The sequence below is a fragment of the Pantherophis guttatus genome, chromosome 8, assembly GCF_059756535.1.
Source record: "Pantherophis guttatus breed Tessera chromosome 8, ASM5975653v1, whole genome shotgun sequence".
Lineage (NCBI taxonomy): Eukaryota > Metazoa > Chordata > Lepidosauria > Squamata > Colubridae > Pantherophis > Pantherophis guttatus.
Window position 1 is genome coordinate 14,382,772 of NC_142070.1, and position 21,768 is coordinate 14,404,539.

General features: G+C 41.3%; 1 protein-coding gene across 2 annotated transcripts in view; it reads left to right on the plus strand.

Moving 5' to 3' along the window:
- The first annotated feature begins 1,055 nt into the window (after positions 1–1,055).
- PKD2 (polycystin 2, transient receptor potential cation channel) overlaps positions 1,056–21,768 on the plus strand; it is a 33,467-nt gene continuing 12,754 nt past the window's right edge. For both annotated transcript variants that reach the window (XM_060686966.2, XM_060686967.2), the window contains exons 1-7: positions 1,056–2,294; positions 10,438–10,548; positions 13,779–13,912; positions 16,714–16,964; positions 17,463–17,687; positions 17,972–18,200; positions 19,400–19,570. In XM_060686966.2, the coding sequence (XP_060542949.2) occupies positions 1,790–2,294; positions 10,438–10,548; positions 13,779–13,912; positions 16,714–16,964; positions 17,463–17,687; positions 17,972–18,200; positions 19,400–19,570 (1,626 nt within the window). In that variant the 5' untranslated portion in view covers positions 1,056–1,789. The remainder of the gene's footprint in view (positions 2,295–10,437; positions 10,549–13,778; positions 13,913–16,713; positions 16,965–17,462; positions 17,688–17,971; positions 18,201–19,399; positions 19,571–21,768) is intronic.

Below are 21,768 nucleotides of genomic sequence, written 5' to 3' on the forward strand. Positions count from 1 at the left end.
TAGATAGATAGATAGATAGACGGGCAGACAGACGATGGATGAACGGATGGACGGATGGAAGATTGATGGTAGATAGCTATAGCTATAGCTATATAGATATAAAATCTTTCCTCCCAAGTTCTAATCAGGGCGACCTTGCTTAGCATTTGGAGCACAGCCAAGATCAGGTAAATGCTTTGTTACACAAAAGAATACAGGTAGTCCTCAATTTACAATCTTTTGTTTAAGGACTGTTAAAAAGGCACTGGAAAAAGTGACCGTTTTTCACACTTACGACCCTTGCAGCATCCCCACAGTCACATGATCGAAATTCATACGCTTGGCAACTCACTCATGACAGTTGCAATGTGACTTTTGTGACCTTCTTGCAAGGTCACAAAACTTGCAAGTTGCAAGTTGCAATTGTGACTTTTGTGACCTTCTTGACAAGCAAAATCAGCAGGGAAGCCCAGATTCACCCACCCACCATGTTGTTACTAACTTGACACATGCAATGATTCCCTTAACAACTGTGGCAAGAAAGGTCGTAAAACGAGGCAAAACTCACTTAACCAAAACGTTTCACTTAGCAACATCAATGTTGGACTCAATTGTGGTCATAACACTGAGGACTATTTTGTACTGTGTCCAGATCATCAGCTTCTCCCTGATAATCCATTGGCCCTTCTAATCTTTCCATATTCACACCCCACCCCCACGGAGGGCTTTAGAGGCGCAGTGGCACAGTGGTTAAAGTGCAGTACTGCAGGCTACTTCTGCGGATCACCTGCTGCCAGGAGTTTGGCAGTTCGAATCTCACCAGGCTCAAGGTTGACTCAGCCTTTAATCCTTCCGAGGTCGGTAAAATGAGGACCCAGATTGTTGAGGGCAAGAGGCTGACTCTGTAAACCGCTTAGAGAGGGCGATAAAGCCCTGTGAAGCGGTATTTAAGTCTAAGTGCTATTGCTATATACCCCAAGACAAATTCTTTGTGTGTCCAATCACACTTGGCCAATAAAAAAAAATATATCCTACCCTATCCTATCCTATCCTATCCTATTCATCTGTACTCTATTCTATCCTATCCTTTCCCTTTCCTTTTCTTTTCTTTTTTCTTCTCTTGTTTTCTCTTCTCTATTCTATCCCTATCCCTATCCCTATCGCTATCTCTTTTCTTTTTTCTTTTCTTTTCTTCTTTTTCTTCTTTTCTTTTCTTTTCTTTTCTTTTTTCTTTTCTTTTCTCTTTTTTCTTTTCTTTTCTCTTTTCTTTTCTTCTTTTTTCTTTTCCTCCTTTCCTTTCCTTTCCTTTCCTTTCCTTTCCTTTCCTTTCCTTTCCTTTCCTTCTATTCTATTCTATTCTATTCTATTCTATTCTATTCTATTCTATTCTATTCTATTCTATTCTATTCTATTCAGCCCTCTCAGATCCAGCCTCCGGCCGCCTTTAGGGACTGAATCCTTCCACCAGCAATCCGTGCGCCCGGCTCTCTCTCTCTCTCCCTCTCTCCCTTTCCCTTTCCCTCCATCCATCCTTGGAAATCACTCCAAGGAAACTCGGGGAGGATTTTCCTCCCTGGGAAAATGGACTCAGAGAACCCACTTCCACCGCAAAGGAAGCCCGCTGAGCTCGGGAGCTTCTTTCCCCCTTCGGCCCGTCCGAGGAGGCCGTTGGCTCCGCCAACCTGGCTGCCGAGGCTCTGTGGGCGGGGATGGAGAGGAAAAGGGGGCGACGGCGCTGACTTCCCGCCCCGTTTCCTCGGCGGGGCTGCGGGGAAAGTTTCTTGAGGCGGCGGGGCTTGCAAAGGGGACAATGGCGGGCGCGGGGGGCGGCGGCGGCGGTGGCCGCGCTGGACTTTGTCCCCCGGGCGGCCTTGAGCAGCTGGAACTGGGGCAGCTCGGACAGCCTCCTGGCTCGCCTTCGCCGCCGCTTTCCTCTTGCTCGAGGCAGGCCTGGAGCCGGGACAACCCGGTTTTTGAACCCGAGGAGGAAGACCCGGCCAGGGTGGCGACGGCTATAGCCGGGCCGGTGTTGAGGATGGACGTGGAGTGGGGCCGGGGCGAAGCGGCCTCGCCGACGCCCGGCGCTCGAAGCGGAGACGCCGCGCAAGGGAGGCAGCGGCGGCGCAGGCGGAGGGGCGATGAGGAAGAGGAGGAGGAAGAAGACGGAGGGGAACAGGGCCGTCCCTTCCCCGCGGGCGCAGGAGCGGGAGACGCCCTGCCCGCGCGCTTCGCTCCCGAAGAGGGCAACGGCGAGGCCGCGGAGCCCCCGCCGCACCGGATCGCTTGGGCCAAAGGGTTGGCGAGCCGACTGCGAGGTGAGTGAGCGGCCGCCTGGCTCAGCCTCGCTTCCCCGCCTTCCGCCGGCTTGCTTGTCCCCTCCTGGGAGGAAGGGCAGCCCCTTGGAGATGCATCTACCTGTCTTGCCACATCCAATTCGCCACGGGACAATTCGCTATGGACAATTCGGGACAATAGTTACTTAATATCGAAGAAATGGTAGAATAGAATAGAATAGAATAGAATAGAATAGAATAGAATAGAATAGAATAGAATAGAATAGAATAGAATATGTGGAATGGAATAGGAATAGCATAGCATAGCATAGCATAGCATAGAATAGAATATGTGGAATGGAATAGAATAGAATAGAATAGAATAGAATAGAATAGAATAGAATAGAATAGAATAGAATATGTGGAATGGAATAGGAATAGCATAGCATAGCATAGCATAGCATAGAATAGAATATGTGGAATGGAATAGGAATAGAATAGAATAGAATAGAATAGAATAGAATAGAATAGAATAGAATAGACTATGTGGAATGGAATAGGAATAGGAATAGCATAGCATAGCATAGCATAGAATAGAATATGTGGAATGGAATAGGAATAGAATAGAATAGAATAGAATAGAATAGAATAGAATAGAATAGAATAGAATAGAATAGACTATGTGGAATGGAATAGGAATAGGAATAGCATAGCATAGCATAGCATAGAATAGAATTTTTTATTGGCCAAGTGTGATTGGACACACAAGGAATTTGCCTTGGTGCATACGCTCTCAGTGTACATAAAGGAAAAGATACCTTCATCAAGAATCATAAAATAGACTCGTTATAAAAGGAAGGGACAACACGAAGTGGGGATGACAAAAAAAAATGAAAACATTTCTTTTGAATTATTTTAAAGAATCAATTAAAATTGTTGAATTGGCCTGCGGCAGGTTTTCCCACAGCGAATTGGCCCTGGCAAATTGTCCCGTGCCGAGTTAGCTCTGGCGGAAGGCGAGTGGCCATGGCAAAGTTGGCCATACTGAGTTGTCCCATTCCGTCTACCTGTGGCTGCCAGCAGGACTGGGACCTGGAAGGGGCAGAGCAAAGCTTAAAAATGTAGAGCGGGATGGGGGACCACCAGGAAAGCCCGGGGTTGTAGATTAGTTAAACTGAGAACTACCATGTTTCCCCGAAAATAAGACCCTGTCTTATATTTTTTTGAACCCCGAAGTAAGTGCCTGGCCTTATTTTCGGGGAGGTCTTATTATTTTGGGGCGCGTGGAGGAAACCAGAGGAAATGGTGGGGACTGGCTGTGCATGCGTTTAAATATTTTCAGGGAAGGCTTATTTTCAGGGGGAGGGGCTTATTTTAGCACACGCGCTCAAAAGCCCAATTGAGCTTATTATCAGGGGATGTCTTATTTTTGGGGAAACGGGGCAAAAAAAAAAGAAAAGATTCCAGAAGGCAATAGCCAACAACTTCCATAATGTTTAACGAACAACTGCACTGGCTCAAAAAGCATTGAATTGTAGTTATAAAGAGGGAGGGTTACGGTGTATTTTCTGCACTACTGTTAATTTCAAGGGTTTGGTTTTTTTTCATGTATTAACTTGCAGTTTAATAATTGTTATCTGAATTTTATTCCTTTGGTGGGTGGCTCAACTTTTTCCAAATTAATATCCTTCAATATGGGTTTGATGTTGACTTTAAATTGCAGTCTCTCTGTGTTAATAGGGACGCGGTGGCTTAGTGGCTAAGATGCTGAGCTTGTCGATCGAAAGGTCGGCAGTTCAGCAGTTCAAATCCCTAATGCCACATAATGGGGTGAGCTCCCATTACTTGTCCCAGCTTCTGCCAACCTAGAAGTTCGAAAGCACGTAAAAAATGCAAGTAGAAAAATAGGGACCACCTTGGTGGGAAGGTAGCAGCATTCATTGCGCCTTTGGCATTTAGTCATGCCGGCCACATGACCACGGAGACGTCTTTGGACAGCGCTGGGTCCATTTGGCTTTGAAATGGAGATGAGCACCGCCCCCTAGAGTCGGGAACAACCAGCACATATGTGCAAGGGGAACCTTTACCTTTACTGTGTGCGTTTTAATTGGAGAAAGAATAGTTGTGAATAAAAAGTTTGGGGCTTTCTTTATAGCCCCAAATATAATGTACCTAAATGTTCTCATTTTGGATTTAAGAATATCCGGATGGTCTCATGACAAAAAATACAGTGTCTATATAGCCTTTGACTGGGTGAAATGGTGTATCATAAAACAAAACTTTTTCAACCCAAATACCATTAATGGGCTACTGGACAGAACACATCCAAAATCTGGAACCCATGATTCCTGTGGAATTGCGATTTGGCAAATTTTATAAAGCACTGTATGACATAAACATTGTTACAAACTTTTATGATATAATACAAAATGTTATAAAACATTTCCTGTGGTCAACTGCTGATCTTTAACAGTAACACATTTACAGAGGAACGTGGGCTACTTTCAAGGCAGATTCATCTCTGAATCTCTATTTAAATTTTTAAGAACTTTTCAAGTACAGTTAGTCCTTGACTTACAGCAGTTCGTTTAGAGACGGTTCGAAGTTACCACAGCACTGAAAAAAGTGGCTCGTGGCCATTTTTCACACTTACGACAGCTGCAACATCCTGGTGGTCACATGATCAGAATTCAGATGCTTGGTAAGTGATTCATATTTGCAGTATCCCGGGATCATGTGATCACTTTTTTGTGACCTGACAAGCAAAGTCGATGAGGAAATCAAATTCATTTAACAACCATGTTACTAACTTAACATCTGCAGTGATTCAGTTAACAACTGAAGAAGGCAAGAAAGGTTGCAAAATGGGGCAAAACTCACTTAATAAATGTCTCACGTAGCAAGAGAAATTTTGCATTCAATTGTGGTCATAGGTTGAGGACCACTTGTACCAGGAGTGAAATCCAGCAGGTTCTGACAGATTCTGGTAGCGGAAATTTTGAGCAGTTCAGAGAACTGGCAAATACCACCTCTGGCTAGCCCCAGAGTAGGGTGGGAATGGAGATTTTTCAGTATCCTTCCCCTGGAGTGGGGAGGGAATGGGGATTTTGCAGTATCCTTTCCCTGGAGTGGGATGGGAATGGAGATTTTGCAATATCTTTCCCCTGCCACGCCCACCAAGCCACACCCACAGAACCGGTAGTAAAAAAATCTGGATTTCACCACTGTCCTGTACCTGCCATTGTTGAAAGCATTGAGAAGTCTGGTAAGGACATATCTCTGAAACAATGACCCAAGAAGTCACTGATTGTCTAGTTTTACTATTACAGTTAAAATATTCCTGAATACTAACCCTGACTAGCTATCTAAATTTAAAAGACATCGATGGAACCTAGCAGTTTTTATAAAAATAAAGTAGGTTATGCAAGTTTATTCAGTTATAATGTGGAACTAGACATAGAAGAGCAATCACTGTCACTATTTTAAACTCTGTGTGTGTGCGCTTGAAAACCTGATTTTTTTTTCTGAAATCACATGATTTTTCTTCTGAATTCAGACTTGTTACTGTGCTGCAGATGTGGGCATTCAGATAATATTACATAATTTGCCAAATTCACTGCAATTTATTTGCATGCTTTGAGGCCTATCCCCATCTGCTCCCAAGCAAAGTACAAACCTTGAAAACATCTTTCTGCTTATCTCTTTGACATTCTTTCATCCTGACTCTAGGCCAAGGGTGTCAAACTCGCCATGTGACATTGTCGTCACGTGATGTTTCGCGATGTTTTCCCATTCATGGAGCTGGGGTCGGTGTGGCCTGCACGTGACGCATCCGGCCCGTGGGTCGCCAGTTTGACACCCTTGCTGTAGGCCCTGAGAAGGGCAAGCTGAGGTGATCTCCAGCTGTAGGAGCGAAAATGTTTACAAAATTAAATGTCGTAAGGAAAAGCTTTGGCCCTTCAGTAAAATTAGTCTTTGTAACTGTCCTAGAAAATATGAAGCTTTTATTTTGCGCACCACACAAAATTCATAGGCTGCCTATTTTTTAAGCCTGTCTAAGAGCTGTGCTTATTTTTTCCAGAAATAAAATACTTTTTTTGCCAAGCGTTGCAAACTCCAATCCACTCAGAATGTATTTCAAACTTTCTGTTGCTCGGCCAACCAGCCTTTGCTCATTTGTTCCAGTTCAGGATAACCATCTAACTAGCTGCAAATTCCAGAAGAGTAGCCAGATTAATCCGTAGAAGTAAAAAATACAAACGTAATTGCAGCTACTTTCAGTTTGTACTATAAGCAGAGTTTTTTTTGTATCCCATTCCTTTTCACATAATATTATTTGTTTGCAACTTACTTATATACAGGATGGTTCACAGAACAGAAGACAGAAAGTCCTGCTACAAGTAGCATATATTTTAAAAGTTAATTTAAAAAAAACACAAGTGATAATTATTTGAGACAGATTTTAACAGCTAAAAAGAGCTAAACTATAGTTGCAAGCTTACTTATTGGGCATAATATATCTTAAGTTATACCCTTTTTCTTGCATTGCAATTCCTTCTGTGGATAGCTCATGCTGTTATTTTTAGTAACATGCCTTTGGTATGATGAAATGAGCACATTTTGTACAACTACTGTTTTGATCTACAAAACTGATTTGATGCATTGTTTTTGGCAACATCTATCATTCAGTTCTTATGTGGGAAGCCAGCCCCGCTCCTAGAAGAATGAAATATTTTGAGGAATATTAAAAAAGGCAGGATATTATATTTCTCTAAATGAGAAATGGAGAAACATGTTTTTTTAGAGGCAGGAAGCAGTCTCAGTCTTTCTAAATAGCCCCCAGCAGATATTTTGTGCCCATTAGGAAAGATTGAGCCAGCCTATTCAAAAACCAGCCCCAGTCTCCCTGCCCCCAAGCAAAAACTGAGGAGGCAGCTTTTAGAAGTGCAGATTTGGTAATCCATTCAAGACAGGTTATTTTGAAACAAAGGCAAAATGGTAGGATTAGAAGCAACCCCCCACCCAACAGCCAACACAGGATGAAAGTCTTTAGACACAATAAGAATTGCCTAACTCCCTTTCAGAACACAAGCCCCTTCATTGCATAACCCCCAGAGCAGTCCAAACTTCAACCAAATTAGCTCAGACAAACACCCAGGATTTGCATTTCCTTTTTGCCTATAGAGCCAGCTATAACCCCTATATAACTCCTACATGACCCCCATAGGAATCTGATAACAGCCAATAGAATATTAAAGGACATGTTCTTGCACAGGAACAGGAAGCTCAAATACAAAGCCCAAAGAAGTTATTTTTTTAAAAAAAAACCTCAACTCCATTTTGTCAGCTGCCCAGAATCACACATGATTGGTGGTTCTGTTTCATCAATAAACCATCTTTCCAACCAGCCTCCATGTTGTTTCCAGCTTCTTTCTCCCAACCTGGAACTGAACCAAATGGATATTTCTTCAAAAACACTTATTTTATGGTCCACTGTTACAGGGAAAGGATTGATCTTCATTGTCGGTCTAATTCAAAAGTGATACGATTTAACATAGTTTGCTTTTTAAAAAGTGGGAAATATGTAGAGTACTTTCATTTCAGAGATGGGTTTCAGCAGGTTCTGACCAGTTCTGGAGAACCGGTAGCGGAAATTTTGAGTAGTTCGGAGAACCGGTAGTAAAAATTCTGACTGGCCCCACCCCCATCTATTTTCTGCCTCCTAAGACCCAGCTGATCGGGAAGAAATGGAGATTTTGCAGTATCCTTCCCCTGGAATGGGATGGGAATGGAGATTTTCCTGCCACGCCCACCAAGCCACGCCACGCCCACCAAGTCACACCCACAGAACCGGTAGTAAAAAAATTTGAAACCCACCACTGTTTCATTTGCACTATAACTTGACACATCTGTTCAGATATTAAAAGAAATCCCTGAATTTTAAGAGTAGAGGTTGGCAATCTGATCACCTCTAGAAATTTTCGATTGCAATCCTTCACCATTAGCCAGAACTGGTAGCAGTTGAGAGCAAAACCTGTTCTAATTTTTTTTCCTATTGTTCAAGTGGGCAGTAATAGGTACTATGCAAACTTCTACAAAACTTTCTGTTAATTTAGCTTTTGCAAGGGTCCCTATTTCTCTGGCAAGTGGAATACACAACAGCATGCAAATACATTTTACAATTTCTAATATGTAATTATGTACATATAAGTGTATGTGTAAGAGATTACAATGTCTTGCCTTCTTCATCCTGATATCAGTTGAAAGAGGACTGCCATTTTAATCAGCTTTGTAAAAAATTTAATGAATTTTATAGTTTATAATGAACTTTATAGTTCTTTTTGTTACTTTGCTGCTGTTTTGAGCCTTCTGGTCTGGCTGGCTTCCAAAAGAGGCTGAGTAACTCTTTTGGCCTATTTGGGATGTTTAAAATCTTTAAATCCTTTTGGATGTTTTCTTATAGAGCATGTTGTAGAAGAATCTTTGCAATAAACTGCATTTGCGGAGTAATGCTTTTTAAAACATCAATTTAGCAATGTTTGTAAATAGTGCACCAGCATTGCAATGTATTTATATGCTGTTGCCATTGGTATCATTGTTATTCTATTGGTCCTGAGAGAAAAGTTGTTAACTACTACTAAGACAGAGATAAACTTACTTCCTTACCTAGAATCATGTGTTGTTCCACTAAATTTGTATATGTGTTTCTCAGATTATTATTTATTTATTTTTTGTCTACAAAAGCTATTTCCATATCTTCTAGTAAAAATTGCAAAAGATGCATTTTGCTGGCCAAGGTTTGCCATTCTAACTTGGTTAGTCTTATCGGCGGTTACTGTTCTTCTGCTTGAACGATCTTGGCAGTACTCAGAACTGCAGTGATGTAATATTGATGCAAATGATATACAGCCTTATAACCACATTTGAGTCCAAAAGTGCCATTGCTAAACAAGACAGTTGTTAAGTGAATTTTGCCCCACCTTCTTGCCACAGTTGTTAAGTGAATCTTGTGGTTGGTAAGTGAATTTTGCCCCATTTTACGACCTTTCTTGCCACAATTGTTAAGTGAATCCTGTAGTTGTTAAGTTAATAACATGGTTGTTAAATGAATCTGGCTTCCCCATTGACTTTGATTGTCAGAAGGTTGCAAAAAGGGATCCCATGAACCTGGGATACTTCAACCATCATAAATATGAACCAGTTGCCAAGTGTCTGAATTTTGGTCATCTGGCCAAATGGATCCTGCAATGGTTGTAAATGTGAAAAGTCGTCATAAGTCAATTTTTTGGTGCCATTGTATCTTTAAACATTCCCTAAACAAATGGTTGTAAGTTGAGGACTACTTGTAATCAGTTATCGCATGTTAGGTGGCAATCTTTCATCCCTGTCTAGTTCTTTTCCTTGTTGTTCTGGTTAGTAGGTATAACTTATTGAACTAATATAAAGTAGTGATGGCGAACCTTTTTGGCACCGAGTGTCCAAACTGGAACGTGTGTGCACACTGGAGCCCCGGAAACTCAAAAACCGCCTGGTCTTCCGGTTTCCAGCGTGCACTGGCCAGCTGGTCTTCACACATGCCGAAGCATCAGGGTTGGATTCTACTTACTTTTACTACTGGTTCACAGCAGGGCCGCGCGCACATGCTCGCTTCACTCGCGTGCATGCGCACTCTTCTGCACATGCGCAGAAGCGTTTTGATGATGTCGGTGGGCGGAGCCTCCCGCCAGTTTTATTACTGGTTCTATAGAACCGATGCAAACCGGGAGCAACCCACCACTGGCGCACATGCATGCCGGTCAGCTGATCTTTGCACACGCCGGAGCCCTGGAAACCTGAAGACCAGGTGGCCAGCGCCACATGCACACCAGCCAGTTGGTCTTCGGGTTTCCGGGGCTCCGGCATGCGCAAAGACAAGTTGGCTGGTGCGCATGCCAGAAACCAGAAGAGCAGCTGGCGATGATGCGCATGCCCACAGAGAGGGCTCTGCGTGCCACCTCTGGCACACGTGCCATAGGTTCACCATCAGGGATATAAAGTCAGTCTTGTACTAATCTTGTAAGGTGGAAGTAAATGTCCAAGCTTATACATCAGGCTAAACAACAGCAAACCATGACTAGCTTATACAGATGCCTTTAATATATCAGTACATTATATTTATTATGGATTTCTGGTTATTCTTTTTAAGGTCTGTGGGGTACTCGGCTCATGGAAGAAACTACAACTCGAGAGAAATACTTGAAAAGTGTTTTGCGTGAGCTAATAACATATTTGATTTTTCTTGTGGTCCTATCAGTCTGTAAGTAGTCTTTGCAGATATTTTAATGTGATGGTAAATTGATATTTCATATATAATGGAATAGCGTTCCAAAAGATTTCTTCATTCAAGGCCAGGATTATTGCTAATCCAGTCAAATTTGATGTTCTGAAAACTGCTAATTCATATATGCTATAATAACATCCAAAACCTGTTCGTATTGCTGTAGATTGATTCAAGATCTAGAGAAAATAGTCTTAAGAAATCATTTTGGTAAATCTAAAAGTATGTTATAATTTCAGTCTATAATTTAAAAATAAGAAGAGAAAATGTATACTCCAAGATTTTAGAAAATCAGCTGCAGTGGATATATCAATTTTGTAGAATTCTACTGCCATGAAACAATGAATGCCATACTATTAGTTTTACAAGGTAGACCAGATCAGGAAACAGACACCTCCACACCCACCAAAAATATTACTTTTTATATGCTATAACAAGGGTGTCAAACTCGCAGGCCGCAGGTCGGATGCATCATGTGCTGGCCCTGCCCCCGCCCAGTTTAGCGAAGGGGGAAAAGTCCCGATACGTCATATGACACCGCCATAGCGACGCGAGTTTGACACTCCTGAGCTATAATGTTAGAATCTGGAAAATCTGTTAGCCTTTCTCCTTCCTTCTGTCTGTCTATACCAAAGAGTCTCAAATTGACATAATCTTGAGTTTTCTTCTCATGTGTTCCTGTTTTCCTGGGTTACCTTCATGTTTGCCCAGCAGCTACTGCATATTTTCTTCAAGGCTATTTCCATAGTCCTCTACACTTATTGTATTCAAGTTATATTTCTTACAAAAGCCAGCTGTTGTGGGCCAGTCATTTCCAGCACCACAATTCGAAAGCACGATTTTCCCAGTTTAACATTTTTATTAGGTTATAAGATTGAAATACAAAATACAAAAGTAAATAGGAAGACAAAGGGGGGGAGGAAAAGGGGGACAAAAAATTGAGCAGAAACTGGGAAAAAGAAAAGAAGAAACATTGACTCCTGACTCCCTCCGTTGCAGCAAAATAAAAGCATTAGCATCAAACTACAACTTTTTGTTTTTCCATCATAATATAAACTAGCCATTTCTATAAAAACATATCAACCTAATCGGTAAAACCCAAAATCAAAGTTTTATTTTTTTTCCACTTCAAGCACAAAGTTCAGAAGCAGTCTCCATGTGGAAACAAAGGTACTTATATTCCAGGGGTGTCAAACTCAAGGCCTGCGGACCGGATCCAGCCCACGAGGTGCTTAGATTTGGCCCGCGGGGCTGCCCAGGAAACCGCGAAGGAACGGCCTGTGGTGCTTCTGCCAGTGAAAATGGAGATTGGGGAGGGCTGCAGTAGGCCGTCGCGGCTGAAAATAGAGCTCAGAAGCCAGTTTTCACTGGCAGAGAACTCAGGCCACCACAGGCGCCACAAGCTGCCCACACCATCCCTGGCCACGCCCCTCAGCTCCCCCTCCCGAGGTCAAACACAACCCTGATGTGGCCCTCAATGAAATCAAATTTGATACCCCTGTTATTTTCTTTCCTTTAACCAAAATGGTCAATTTAGCCATTTCTGCCAACTCCACCCAATTCAAAAGCATGATGAGGTGTGTGTATTGATGATATTCAAAGAGCTATTCTCTCTTTAATTATGGGATATTTTTTATTTGTCCCTTTGAGTCAATCTTGACTCTTGACAATTACATGCACAAATCCTTGGTAATGTTTTTAAAACTAATTTGCCATTTCGTTCTTCCTACGGCTGAGAGAGAATAACTGAGTCAAGATCCCCCAGCAAGCTTCATGCCTAAGGCAGGGTTAGATCTCACAGTCTTTCAGTGTCTAGCTTGGTGGTTTTAACAAGCACAACAAACTGGTTCTTAGAACATGTTTAGGGATACATCAAATATTGAAAGAGCTCTGCTTTTGTCTGCAATGCAGTCTCCTGCAGAGTTTTATTTCTGCTAGAGAGTATAATTGGACAGGCGATTAACCGAATGAAGCTCAGTGCTTCACTGAGTAAACCAACTTCACTGCAGATGCTTTTCTGGATACCAAAACAAATAAATTAGAAATGCATGTATATTTTTTATGTTTCTGCTTTTTCCTTTTTCAAATATTAAATATAAACGAATAGGTTTAGTATTAGAAACTAGTCCATGTTCTAATGCCATGATGGCAAACCTATGGCACGCGTGCCACAGGTGGCACGCGGAGCCATATCAGTGGGCACGCGAGTGTTGCCCTAGCTCAGCACTGGCCAGCTGATTTTCGGACCTTCCGTGCCCACCGGAAGTCAGGAAACAGGCTATTTCCAGCCTCCGGAGGGCCTCCAGGGAGGTGGGGAAGGCCGTTTTCGCCCTCCTCAGGCTCCTAGAAAGGCTCTGGAGCCTCGGGAGAGCAAAAAACGGGCCTTCCAGTCCCATCGGAAGTTGGCAAATGGGCCGTTTCCAGCCTTCGGTGGGGATGGGGAAGGCTGTTTTTGATCTCCCCAGGCTCCGAGAAAGTGTCTGGAGCCTGAGGAGGGTGAAAAACGGGCCTACTGGGCCCACTGTGCCATCACGTGCCAAATGCGGGGGAAGCGCAGGGATGTTGCGCGCGCATGTTTGGGGGGTGGGGCACACTGAATTATGGGTGTGGGCACGCGTGGGCGTGACCCCCCTGCGCTCCCCCCGCTTTTGGCACACGATGGCAAAAAGGTTAGCCATCACTGTTCTAATGATTGGATAAGAGGACTGCCTTCCATGTACATTTTCTTCAGAAATTGAATCTAGATAATTTCAGTTTCAATCCAATTTTATGACAGCATTTATCCAGCAAATAAAACAAAGTAAAAGAAAGAAGAAAATAAACAACGAATACACATATACATCAGTCCGTCTTCTTATTTTAGATGGCTACAGGTTTCCCATTGTCCTAGCTTCTTTGAACACCAGTGTTCTTGGAAAAATATGAAGAATCTGATGAAAAGAATACAAACCCCCCCCCCCCAAAAAAATTGACATTGGGAAAATTCATACATAATATGTGGAGAAAAACCTACTCCTCATGCATTTAGCATCAAACCTAGACAATCTCTAGCATCTAGGTTTATTCATCGTAAAGAGCTCCATGTGAGATTATTCTTGATAATAAAGCAGAAACGAAAATATTACTTTACGCTATTCTGTTACGGATGAAGATGATGATTAATAAATTTCTATCTGAAATACTTATTATTTCCAAATTCCTGTTTACAGTATCTTACGGAATGGTGAATTCTAACATTTACTACTACACAAGAGTAATGTCCCAGCTCTTTCTCGACACACCAGTATCAAAGATGGAGAAGACCAATTTCAGATCTTTGTCCACTATGGAAGATTTCTGGAAGGTACTAATTGAAATGTGATTCTTGATATATTAATGCTATATGTAAGGTGACCAGATTTTAACATTGGTAAAGAGGGACATTGTGGGCGTGGCTTATTTTGTGGGCGTGGTTAGCTGGTCACGTGACTGGGTGGGCGTGGCTAGCTGGTCACGTGACTGGGTGGGCGTGGCTAGCTGGTCATGTGACCGGGTGGCCATGGCTATGTGTATAGGGTAAGGTGAACAGATTTTAACATTGGTAAGAAGGACACCATTGTGGGCGTGACTTATTGTGTGGGCATGGCTTGGAGGCCATGTGACTGGGTAGGCGTGGCTAGCTGGTCATGTGACCGGGTGGCCATGGCTATGTGTATAGGGACTATTCAGAGGGCTGAAAAAAGTCATTTCTGACAGGTCCTCACACTTTTGACTGGTCCTCACACTTATGACCATCCTCACATTTATGCCCGTGCAGTATTCTTAACAACCATGTCACTCATTTCACAACTGCTTCTCTTCACCATGATGACAAGATAGGGCAAAAACGTAAAATGTGAAGACAGTCGTAAGTTCGAGGACTGGTCAAAAGTGCGAGGACCAGTCAAAAATAACTTTTTCAGCCCTCTGAGTAGTCCATATGCATAAAAGGATACAGCAATAGAGAGGGATGAAGGAAGGGAAGGGAAATTAGAGTAGGAGTGAAGGTAAGAGGGGGAGGAAGAGAGGAGGAGAAGGAGAAAGGAAGAGGAAGTAGGGAGGAGAAGAAGAGGGGGGGAAGAGAAAGTAAGAAGGAAAGAAAAGAGAGAGGTGGTAGGTTTGAGGAGAAAGATTGCTGTACAATAAAAAAGATGAAAGGGAAGAAAGCCAATCCCAAACAAATATAAAGATATTAAGATAAAGAATGAATGGTTAAACTTTAAAGAATAAAAGAGAACAAATATGAATAAATAGCAGTAATTAGAAACACACATACAAACATACAATTTATTTTCTTTGAACAGAGTATTTGGCCGGTTCACAAATTTAAACAGTGTTTAGTCACTTCAATTAAATTTACAATTTCTATATTTCCTTTTTGCCATATTTATTCCTCATCTATTTTTTTAAAAAAACCAATATTACCCTTCATCCTCATCTCTAATCTTAATCAAATTCAATTTTTCCCTTCTATTCTATATTATACCCCTTCCCATTGTCATCTATTTTTATATCCATCCTCACATTGTTTAATTATGTAATTATGTAATACAGTTGTTTAATACAAATTCAACATTTTAATATAAATCAATTAGTTATAAAACTATCTTTTTTGTATATTAATCAATATGAACATGAATATTCCTATTATTTCCATGCAATCCAATTTCTTACAAATCAATTAATTATATTTACCAATAATAATAAACCAAATAATTTCCCCCATATATTCCTCTGAACCACAACTTAACCATTTCTGCTTTCAACACAATATACAATTAATAGTATCTCAATTATTACAATTCCCTAGTTAAATACAGCTTTTTTTTCTTTTGTGTTTTAAAATCTTGAACTCTCCTCCTAAATTTCCCATTGTTTGCAGTTTTTCACCTACCTTTTTTGGGGAGGAAAAATAAAAATAAAAATAAATCTCTCTCTGCCTCATTTTGTCACGTTGCACCAAAGATCCTGGTTTCGATTTCGTTTCTGCAGCTTAGCTAGGGGGAAAAAAAACTCTTTACACTGATTGCCTGTAGGGCGGCCCTTTGAAGCCCCGGGCAAGAGTTTAAACAGTTTTTTTTTCTTCTAGCCATCAGCTGGGGCTCAAGAAAAATCGGGACTTTTTTGAAACGCCGCGGGACACGAGACAAATTGCTCAAAAGCGGGACTGTCCCGCCAAAAGCGGGACGTCTGGTCACCTTACATTAACATCTGACCTGGCATGGAATGAACGCCTCTCTATGATTATTTTACTCATAATAGTAGCTTTTTTAATTTTTACTGAGGAGGCAGAATGAAAAATCGGGACTTTTTTGAAACGCCGCGGGACGTGGGACAAATTGCTAAAAAGCGGGACTGTCCCGCCAAAAGCGGGACGTCTGGTCACCTTAGCTATATGCACCTCACACAGATTTAACATATTATCAAAAGAAAACAAAAAAACCCCACTGTTCTAAGTAAGTTACATGTAGGTTTGCTTTGTGAACAGTTGCATGGATAGATATAACCCGATTCATGGTATAACATAAAATGGTTCAACTTCCACTTGTGCACAATAGTAGTGAAAAGGATTTGGGTAAACATTGTTACGGATCATCTATGGTTTAATTTTAATAAATGTTTTCTATTTTTTTATATTGCTATATTTTGAACAGGGAAATTAATTGCTAGTACATAAAATAGGTAAACAGTCTTTTCAGGTAACACTGTCACATGATTTGACACAATGAGAGTATCAATGAATGTCTGTATATGTGTGTGTGTGGAGAGAGAGATAAATAGAGAAATAGGTATAGATAGATTCATTCTCTCTCTCTCTCCCTCCCTCCCTCCCTCCCTCCCTCCCTCCCTCTCTCTCTCTCTCTATCTATATATATATATATATATGGAAAATGAATCTATCTATATCTAGTAATATTTAATAATAAAAGTGATATTTAAAAATTAAATTAAATGTCCAAATGGCAAGAAAGGCGACAGTGATCCTCAAAGCAACTTATAAGCTTTAATACGAATTTAAAATAATTCATTTTAAAAAATATTTTTTAAATGGCTGGAATTCAATAGAGTCCAGCAAGTCGTACCATCGCTGATCCTCAATCAAAAACATTTCGCTTAATCTTTCAGTTCTCTGAGGGTCCGTTGTTGGATGGACTGTACTGGGAGATGTGGTACAATAATAAAACAGTAGCAGAAAACAGAAGTTTCATCTACCATGAGAATCTGCTTTTAGGAGTGCCTCGTATCCGGCAGCTAAAAGTGAGGAATGCCTCATGTTCAATACCTGAAGATTTAAAAGATGAAATAAAAGACTGTTACGATGTTTACTCGGTGACCAATGAAGACACTGCTCCGTTTGGGCTCCGTAATGGGACAGCGTATGTATTTCTTCACATTCATATAGACCAGACGTGGGTAACTATGGCAACTTTACAACTTGTGGACATCAATTTCCAGAATTCCTGAGCCAGCCATGCCCCTGATATACATAGATGTCTTAATCTCATAGCTATTTAACCAGAATTTAAAGATTCTAAGGCAGGGATGTCAAACTCAATTTCATCGAGGGCCACATCAGGGTTGTATTTGACTTTGTGGGGCCAGGCTGGGCCAGCCCAACGTCATTTGTGTCAGGGGCGCCTGTGGTGGTCCAAGTGCTCTGCCAGCAAAAACAGGCTCTCGAGCTCCGTTTTCGGCTATGATGGCCTCCTGCAACCCTCTGGCAGCGAAAATGGAGCTTGGGAGGGCCCTCCAGAGCTCTGTTTTTGCTGGCAGAGGCACCACGGGCCAGTCCTTTGCTGTTTTCAGGGTGGGGCCACAAGCCAGATCTAAGCATCCCACGGGCCAGATCTCATGATTCTAATGTTGTGTTTCAGTTGGACGTACACCAGTGAAAAAGACTTGAATGGAAGCAGCCACTGGGGTTTGATTGCCACGTACAGTGGATCTGGCTATTACCAGGACCTTTCGAAAAGCAAAGAAGACACTTCTGCCTTGATTGCTATCCTTAAGAACAACTTGTGGCTTGACAGAGGCACAAGGGCAGTATTTTTTGACTTTTCAGTCTACAATGCAAATATCAATCTCTTCTGCATTGTCAGGTGAGCCTGGAATGTTTGACTGTTGACTGACTATTAACTCTTGATTTGTAAAGCCACAATCTGGTGCATGTAGATCAGGGGTGAAATGCTCTGAAGTCTGCGGTTAAAAATAATTTTAGTTAAAATGTTTTAATAAAATCCTTAAAGCATAGGATTTCCATAGGTATTTTTACTTATAACTTTAACATCTCAATTGTCCACACTTGGGTTAAAAAAGATTTTTAATATTAGCTGAGCCACAAAATAATAATCTATGACAAAATAACTTTTATTTTTAAATGCAGGTTATTGGTGGAATTCCCACCCACTGGAGGCCTCCTGACATCCTGGCAATTCCAGCCCGTGAAGTTAATCCACTACATTTCCACTTTCGACTTCTTCTTGGCTGCTTGTGAAATTGTGTTTTGCCTCTTTGTTATTTATTATGTGGTGGAAGAAATCCTGGAAATTCACATTCACAGGTTGTTCTATTTTAGGAGTCTTTGGAACTGTCTCGATGTTCTCATTATCACAGTAAGTAAACCCATTTAAATACTGACCAATTTGAAATATTCCTGAAACTTTGGAAGGAGTTGCCAACTCTCAAGCCTCTGATCAAAAAAGAGATGCCTCCTTGTTTGTCCTTTCTATACCATAACTGTTAGAGATGCCTTCCTTCCTGATGCTGCTAGAAAAAATATATAATTTAAAATAAAGCACAGCCTTCCCATGTTTGATGAATTAGTAGCCATAGCAATGGAAGAGGAAGCCAGATGCTTATACTACAAAGCACTTTATACTGTATTTTTCTACTTTATTTATGTAGCTGCCCATTTGACTTTTACGTGATGCTAGGAGGCTTACAATAAACAGATAAAAACACTTAAAACAAAATGTCTATGGAGTTTCTTATTCATCCAGGTCATGTTTGTCCCAAAGGTGCTTTTTCAAAAGGCAACTGGACTTTCTGATTTTTCTTTAAAAACGTTTTGCTTCTTATCCAAGAAGCTTCTTCAGAACCTTTGGGACTTAAAACAAAAATAAAAATGAATAGCCGGGCATCATCTTAATCCATCATACATACAATCAGGAGATGGTTCTCTAAAATGGGCCCCAGGCGTGAGCATAAAGCAGGGATGAAATCCAGCAAGTTCTGACAGGTTCTGGAGAACCAGTAGTGGAAATTTTGAGTAGTTCGGAGAACCAGTAGCGGAAATTTTGAGTAGTTCGGAGAACCAGCAAATATCACCTCTGGCTGGCCCCAGAGTGGGATGGGAATGGAGATTTTGCAATATCCTTTCCCCAAGAGTGGGGAGGGAATGGAGATTTTGCAGTATCCTTCCCTGCCACGCCCACCAAGCCACACCACGCCCACCAAGCCACGCCCACAGAACCGGTAGTAAAAAAAATTGAATTTCACCACTGGCATAAAGCCATGTTTTCAAGACATTCTGAACGGTCCAGAAGGATGGGCTACAAATTTCAAAGTGGTATCCAACTGTGTGGACAATCTTTTTGAATCTCTTTTCAATACCGTTTCCTTAATATTCTATATATCTACTTACGGTACTAAAGATACCCCAAATGTTTTCTTCTGATGGTACCATGTGTTAATTAGAAGTTAAAAGGACAGTTGTCTTTATTGACAGGATTGCAATATTATGCAGGAGCGGTAAAGTTAATCCACTAAACTTTGTGTATGTTTTCTTTTCCCCCTGTTCGTTTGTTCTCAGCTATCATTGGCAGCTATTGGCTTGAATATCTATCAAATATCTACTGTGGATAAGCTACTGAAGAAACTGCTGGAAGATCAAAATAGCTTCCCCAATTTTGAACCTTTAGCATACTGGCAAATCCAGTTCAACAATGTTGTAGCTGTTACCTTGTTTTTTGTCTGGATAAAGGTAATTTGAATTTTACTGAGATAATTCAAGTAAATGAAGACACTTTATAAGAACATTGTTTTTTTTTTTGAAAAACTAAATATTTATAATTTGCATTCAAGGTCTATTGCTTTTTTAAATGTGTATCTACCCTAAAAGTCAGGAACAAAGAACATTTTAAAAGCCCCTCAATGTACTGCAATAAATACAATCCTTGCAATTAAGGGTTTTTTTTTACTCCTTTCTGACATGGCATATAAAAATTATTTTAAAAGCGTTGGTTGACTAAAAGAGTTTTTCCTAAAAAGGAGGAGAAATCCCAATCCAATTTAGCTTTTCCCATAATTGCAGGATTAATAATACAACTTAGAATTAAGTATATGACAATTCATGCTATGAATGAGTATTATGTGGTTGCATGGAAAATTAAAAAGCAGCTCCTAAAAATATTTCTGCCTAAAGCGGTGGCTCAGTTCACATGCTATGATAAATCATGGTTTATGAGGGGGAAAAAATGTAAGCCCACCATTGGGCTTACACTTTCCATCTTACACAGCAGAAATTTAATAATAAAATTCACTGAAAATGAAAATGGCTTACAATTGATTGGCTTTGAGACAATCCACACAATACTAAATCGCATTCCTAGGTTTTATACATCTTTTGGCAAAAGCAAAATTAAAGGTCATTTGAAGACCTTTTAGTCTTGCAAAAGAATAATAGGTAGGATAACAGTTTAGGTTCTAAAGCATTTCTCTCTCTTGTGCCATGCAAATCACATCTAGAGTAATGAAAAGCTTCCATCATCATGAATTTGTCCACTGGATAGAGGTCGCCTTCTAAAGATGATCAGGCCAAGATAAAGTTTTGTAGAGTATTTAAGACATGAAATACAGTAGACATTTTAAGCTTCTACAGGGCTTAAGGCAACCATTTTACTCTTTAACTTTCTCTTCCCAAATCAAAACAAAAAAAGAGACAAAGTTATCTGAGTCATTGGTAGGGATGGGGGTGGGGCAGAGAGAGAGAGAGCCATGAAAAGGATAAACTACATGCTGTCTCCAATCCAGGAGGTCCAGTGAGGAGGAGGATCAAAGATGGCAGCATGAATTTATGGGATGAGTTCTGAGGAAGAGCTGTAGTCAAGGCAAAATCAGAAAAGGGCAACCTGAGTCCAGAGCAGGAATGGAATTTGAGAAAGTATCTCAGACCCTCTCTAGTTCTCACTAGGAAAAAGCCTGGGAAGGGAGAGGGGCACATTCGGAATTACAAAATTCTGTTACTGTAACCCTATAATTAAATATAAGTATTCCTCGACTTGCAACAGCTCATTTAGTGACAGAGTTACATTTCAATTGTGGACGTAAGTGTATTTTCAGTATTCATGACGTTGGCGTTCATGTTTGGTCTACCTCAAAAGGCTGAATTTTGCCTGTATCCTAAAAAGAACTTGAAAGAGTAAAGTTTGAGACACATTCTCAAATTCCATTTCTACTCTAATCACTGCCAGGGCTGTAGCTCTTCCTCCTCTTCTTCTAGATTATTCTCATGGCTCATTACATCATACAATCAAAGCCCCACCACTGTTTTACATACTTCATGCAACTTAATATGATATAAAAATACAAACTATTTCCGCTGTAATTGATATTTACAGTATATTCTGTCCCCAAGAATGACTTTCTTTTTTGTCTCTTCTAATAATATATTACTGAGATAGTACATTCAGAGTTTGAGGAAGGGGTGGGCTCCTGGGGGTTCAGCAGGATTCGGGCGATCCTCTAGCCAAGGATTGCCGGGGTTCAGCGAACCCCCAAATGCACCCCTGGCTGGCCACTCCCACTCCCACCCTGCCCTTCCCCTCCCAGAAGACGCCACATGGCCCGTTCATCACTCCAGGTTAGTGCAGGGGCCACGCGGAGGGTCTGGGAGGGCAAAAAACGGGCCTACCAGAAGTTCTGGAAGTCTGGAAATAAGCCTGTTTCCGGCCTCCAGAGGGCCTCTGGACCTCAGGGGAAGCTGTTTTCACCCCCCAGAGGCTCGAGGAAAGCCTCTAGAGCCTAGGGAGGGCAAAAAATGGGCCTCCCGGAAGTTCCAGATGTCCAGAAACAGGCCTGTTTCTGGCCTCCGGAAGGCCTCTGGACCCCGGGGAAAGCAGTTTTTACCCTCCTGGAGGCTTGAGAAAAACCTCCAGAGCCTGGGGAGGGTGAAACACACAC